Source organism: Vespa crabro, chromosome 1 (assembly GCF_910589235.1).
Source record: "Vespa crabro chromosome 1, iyVesCrab1.2, whole genome shotgun sequence".
NCBI lineage: Eukaryota > Metazoa > Arthropoda > Insecta > Hymenoptera > Vespidae > Vespa > Vespa crabro.
In genome coordinates this window covers 15,613,269-15,619,634 of record NC_060955.1, presented here as the reverse complement: position 1 = coordinate 15,619,634, position 6,366 = coordinate 15,613,269, and the positions used below count along the sequence as shown (strand labels likewise).

The 6,366-nt window shown below is 32.1% G+C and overlaps 1 protein-coding gene across 1 annotated transcript; it reads right to left on the bottom strand.

Moving 5' to 3' along the window:
- Window positions 1-1,407: 1,407 nt before the first annotated feature.
- On the bottom strand, window positions 1,408-3,916 carry LOC124423854 (trypsin-2-like). Its single transcript, XM_046962138.1, has 7 exons — window positions 3,733-3,916; window positions 3,134-3,237; window positions 2,950-3,044; window positions 2,713-2,872; window positions 2,361-2,471; window positions 2,143-2,292; window positions 1,408-1,697 (listed from the first exon to the last, which is right to left on the bottom strand). Exons 1-7 carry the CDS (start codon window positions 3,821-3,823, stop codon window positions 1,434-1,436), a joined length of 975 nt encoding a protein of 324 aa, XP_046818094.1. The 5' UTR covers window positions 3,824-3,916; the 3' UTR covers window positions 1,408-1,433.
- Window positions 3,917-6,366: the final 2,450 nt, after the last annotated feature.

Below are 6,366 nucleotides of genomic sequence, written 5' to 3'. Positions count from 1 at the left end.
TAATAAAAAATAAAAGATTAATTTTACCTAGCCATATATTCGATCTTAACGTTTTCGTTTTATATTTTCAATCTTTCTTGAACATTACTATTATCTACCACTATATCTGATATACCTTTGAAACCCTTCCGATAGTCGACTTTTAGGCTTCCCCAAAGGATTATCTTTCGTGAACGGATATCCACTTCATGCTAATCGAAATGAACATCGAAGTGAAGCTTTTGCATCGAATGTCCTCAATTTTCCTTTATTTCGTTTCATGCATTGATAAAAAAAAAAAGAAAGAAAAAAAGATTTGGCAGGACGTCGATTCTAAGATATTTCATTGAATCGAACGTATTTTCGAGCAGGCCTTGGGAAATGAGAGAAGGAAATACGCGCTGGGAACGATTTTTCTTGGAAATGGCAGATAGTAATATCGCTAATACATTTTTCGAAGTAGTGGCTGAACAGTCATCTTGACCTCGTAACAAGTAGCTACTAGCTTTTTTACGCGTTCTCACCGTCGTGGCTTTCCGTTGGAGATCAAAGTAAATCTGTCATCAGACCTTTGCTTTCCCTATTTCTTCTTTCCTCTCTCTCCCTCTCTCTCTTTCTCACTTATAATTTTCATTTCTTTCTATATATTTCTCTCTTTTTATACGCCACATATACATTTCCTATACTCATATACGAAAGATTTGTAGCATCAAACAAATTTTCGATTCACAACGATCAAGACATCAGTTTTACTTTCGTCTTAATAATTTATTAATTTAAAACTTTATTAAGAATAAAATGTCAGGTCATAAAGTTACTGAACTTTGATTAAAACGTAATAAAATTAATCGGCCACCAGCATTATTGAAATTAAAAGTTTGTTATTATTATTATTATTATTATTTTCTTCTTTTTAAGTAGAAGAAAGTCCATTATTCCTAAGATGCGAACGATCTTACCTTATTAATTTATCGACTCGCGGTGGAGCTACCATCCCGCAGCTTGGAATATTCGCAAACTCGTTGCGACGAGGTCCCGTCGCGTTGCGGAAATATTTCAGAGAACCCCATCTTCGTGAGTACGTCCGGCTCAATTAACGGCAAACACAGTCGAGGGGTGCGCCTTTTCTCCTTGCCTTACTTTTATATATGAAACTAAGAGGGAGGATAAGGGGGAGAGAAAAGTAAGTCCGTGTATATTCTCTAAGTTAACGTGTGCCAGGGGAGACACTTTTGCATATCAACGATGATCTGTACTGCCACCTTACAAATTAATTCAAATAATTTTCGAAATGAGAATTATTATAATAATTTAACATTATCGTGCTATAAAATACATACTTTATATCAACGTATTATAAAAATATTTTCGAATAACTTTATGAAAAATAAAATAAATGCAGCGAAAATAAATTCTAATTCAGAAAAATAAATTATAAAATTTTTAACGATTTATTATTGAAGTAATAACAATTTCAAAAGATGTAACGAACAAAGTGAAACAATCATAAAAGTGGTTGATTGCGTCTTGTCGGCAGCATTATAAAAACTATCAGAATCATGAGTGGATTTCATATAAGCTAAGGGATACTTTATCCAGTGTTTGTAATATAAAACATCAGTGTAAATTCCAGGAAGTTTTGGTCTTGCGCAGCCCTCTCCGGCTGAAACGATACCCATTAGAACACCGTTGCAAACCATTCCGCCACCAGAGTCACCCTGCGAAAAATAATTATGATACTTTAAAAAACTTTTCCCCAGGGAAAAGAATGTATATCAGAAGAAAAAGAAAATTTCATTTCGGTACATATGTATACGAAAATAGATATTAAAATATGATATACATAATGTAAATGAAATAGTAATGGATTATGAACGATAATAGTAGAAAATATCATTCGATAGAAATAGAAATCGATCGATAGTTGTTCGAAAAGTATATTCTTTTAGCTTGATAATTGACTCCTTTTTTTATCAACAAAAGTTTCGAGATAACGATTGAATAATGTCTCGATAAGCATCATAAAGTCAGTAAACAATTAATGTAAAAGACGAGTAAGTAAAATATTTTAAATTTAATAAGATAAGATTTAATTTGTAATGAAGATCAATCGTTCGCGACGATTTGCATTCATATATTCTCTGGCCAAATCGTATTTTTTACCTGACAAGCATCTCTTAAGCCTTCGATATAGCCAGCACAAAACATTCCTGGTGGTAATTTTGTTACTTCTACGAGGAGATTACGACAATCTTCCATACTCAAAATCGGCAGATCCACGTACATCAAGTCGTTGGTCACAGGTGGGACGTTCTATCGAATTTCAAATAACTTTCTTCAAAATAATCGAAGTAACAGACATATTTTTCAAACAATCTCACCTCTGCAGGATAGCCCCATCCTGATACTTGACAGATCGTACCAGGTGGAACTTGATCCTCAGCCAAAGGAATCGGTTTCAATTGTGCCGTAAATTGAAATGGCATTTTTAACTATAGAAAAAAGATATGCGTAAGACGAAAGTAAAATTAAACAGAGTCATTGTACATACATGAGTGACACAATGAGATCAGCTTACATTGCCTTATAAATTTTAATCCTAACAATGTCGGTAAGAAAAGAAAGATAAGATTAGATGTGAACTTTCATTGCTTCTTTGTTTATTTATCGGAAATGTGATAGCTGCGCGTATTACAAATAACGAATTTCTAAACACTTAAAATATCTACATACCTTGAGTATAGCAATATCATTTTCATAAGTATCCTGATCAAATTTTGGATGAAGTAAAATATCTTGAACGCCCTTTTTCTGGCCAGACTTTGTCGTATGATCAAGTTGCATTTCTCCGCCAACGACGACAATGGTCCAAGGTTTAATGGGGATTTTGTTACTAAATAATTTATTGATTTTCCATTTTCTTTCAAATGCTTTTTGTAAATTTTCTTATAAGAAGATATAACTACTCACAGATACATGCAATGTGCCGCTGTTAAAACGAAATTCTCACTGATCACGCTTCCACCGCAGAAATGATTTCCAGACCAAGTGCGTCTCAATGATACCTACTTGCATTAACGTCTTTATTCAATGATTTTTTTTTTTTATAAAAACAAGATATACATACATATATCGATTCAGTTGTGATACATACCTGATGCGGAAATTGACTAACCGCTGCTTTTGTTCCATTCACTATACGTCCGGTAATATTGTAACTGGTTATTTCAACATCATCGTATAAACTAACTCTTTCACCTGACAAAACACATGTAATAAAATAAGACAAATAAATATAGATATATACGTAAAATAAACAGGTAGTTATAAATTCCATTCTATTTCAACAAGCGACAAATAATTTTCCTTAATAATTATACTTCGAACGTTATCTTCTCCCTCGAATAAAATTTCAATCATTGCTTGTCGATTGGACGATCAATTAAGATAATTGCAATTTTCGTTGTGCCCTCGGTTTCTCTCAAAACGACGTATTTTCAGTCGATTATGCATATTAACTTTCGACATAAAATAATTACGTGGACATTTCGAATTTTCATGATAAAATCTCGTGGACAGTGCACGATAGAAAAAGTGAAGGGAAGGAGAAAAAAATATCGAGGAAAAATGCTTGCGAACGACGTGGGACAACATCAGGAGAAAATTAATTATTCGTTTTATTATATTTTCATATTATGCAAAACGTTTAATTCGGGCTTATAAAATCAATAAAAATTTCAAATTTTTACTCACCTTCTATGGCGATCGTCTCGTAAAGAAGAAAAGTAATGATTATAAAACGTAAAAACTGTGAATATAAAGGGTAAAGCAAGTGAATTTTCATTTTGCAGTACTTAAAGTACTCGATAAGAAAATCACTAAAATAGCAGTTCGTCTAGAATGTAAGACCATACGATACTGACGATTGAAAATCTTCTGCTATCTGACGTTCTCAGAACGTTTAACAAAAACGTCTATTATCGTAACGTGATAATCAGTTATCGCTTATAGCATCTTGCTTTAATTTTTATCGTAGTGCGTTGGTAATGGTAAAAAGTTCATCATGAAAAATTCATAATACGTTCATTAACAAATTAATTGTGTAAATATTTGTATGTTTCGTTGAGCCATCAAATTGATTAATATAATATTTGAACTAGAAATAATATGCAAGTAATAAAATTACTAATAATTTATAATGCAAAACATCAAGTCGTACGAAATTTTTATCTATTTTTTTAGTTTTGAGGTTATCATAAAACTAACAATTACGTCTTTGCTCACCCAAATAGCTGTCACTATACTGGATCTTGATCGTTCCATTGACACAGATCTACGATGTTTCACACGCACGTGTACGTACACACGTACAAAAGATTTGATCGTAAATCGAGAACGCTCGGTTTATCAATTATCATAATCGTAGACCAAACTAATTATAAATTCGGTGGAATATCAAAAATATATTAATATCAAAATTAATCGAAGGCTATCAGCATTATATGATTGTATTTGAAATAATCAGTATCTTTTATTATTAACAAAACAGTGTCCGTTAACAGTGTGACAGTAGACATCGAGAAAACCGAAATATTTTCTACTCTTCTTCTTTTTGTTTCCTCTATTTTTATCCGTCTTTTCGATCATCGTACAATACATTTGAGGATTACTGTCGGATATAGAAATTTGTTTATTTTCTTATCCTGTAAAATATGAAAATATTTTTTTTTCTTTTATTCAGGTGTCATCCGTATGACCAATCTCCAATTTTTTTCTCTGAAAAACGAGAAGTGAGAAGATAAAAGTATGGAAGATGTAATATTAATAATCAAAAACAGTGGATAAAGTCGATAAAAAAAACCCAAATGAAAAACGTATCAGAAATGGATCAATAGATGTTTTATCGCATATCAATTATGGATCAATAGATGTTTTATCGCATATCAATTATCGCGTTTATAGAAAGAATCTCGTAGAGATATCCCAAAAATAACTTCAATTAAATGTTTCTTATCGAATAAAATTGATATCTAAAATAATTGTACGCAAAATGATATAAGTAAAACCTTTTACAAAAAATCGAAATCATTAGAAAGTAAAAAAACATGACACTACTTCAATATATTTTAGGGATAGCTTCTTTCAAATTGGTCTCAATTATCTATTTCTCCAATAAAATGACAAGATCGATACGAGATAGGATATTGCGTATAATATAAAAAATTCTAAAGGAAAGAATTTTCTATCTGCTTTACGTTCCTAAGTACGATAGTGCGATGCTTGCAAATAATGGTATTTCTAAAATAGGATAATTTTTCTCTTAGTTAAGGTTATTCATTGGAAATACCGCTAAATTGCATGTTCTCAACAAGTATGTAACATGCAAAATACCCTGCATTTAATGTACCATCGACATAAATCAGAGCAAAATATTGCTGGCCTTACTAAGCTTGCGAAACATTTGTGTGCAGTTCTTAAAAAAAAGAAAAGAAAAAAAATAATATATAGAGAAAGTAAAAAAATAGTATCGATAAATTATACACCTAATATAATAAATTATATTATGTGTCCTTAATGTTATGAAATATATGGAAAAGTAAATTAAAGGAAAAAACAAAGAGAAAAAGAGTTGAATGAAGGATAAAGAAAAAGAAAGAAAAAGAGAAAAAGAGAGAGAGAGAGAGAGAGAGAGAAAAGGAGAGAGAGTGTACAGAGCTGATAGCAGGCATTTCCCATTCCAACCAACATAAACTCCCATACAAATGCTACGTACAATTTTCGTGCATCCGACGAAGCTATTACAAGATTTGTGGTCTTGTCTAAGCACAGGAATCGCGTTAAATCGGGCGAACTGCGTATCTTTATACATATCGAGTTCAACACACTCTTCTCTTTTCATTCTTCGCAATACCTATTTTCGCAAACCTGAAAATTCGAATACATTTGATGTTAAAATACGCACCGACGGTACCTACTCCTGTTAATAGGCAGAGAGACGGTCGAGCACTTAGACGAAGGTTAATAACGAGCGAGAACTATCGTCGAAAGCCTACGAGCTTTCGTGGTTTTTCTTCCATCGGTGATGAGCTTTTACTTCCTTTTCAACTAGCTACAGTTCTTTCAAAAAGGGAAAATTCAATATAAAAATGAGTTACTATTTGAAATGGAAAATGTTTTCAGAATATATAAGAAGAAAGAGAAAAAGAGGAAGGAATACATTGCAACAAAATATCAGGAACACATTGCAACAAAATATTAGGATACTTTATCGCAATCAATAGTAATTAGTAACGCACGAGAAACACAAAAAAGCGAAATATATACCCCGTGTCGGGTTGATTGCGTTTGACGGGACATGCCATAAACTTATTGCTCCTCGTATCTCAT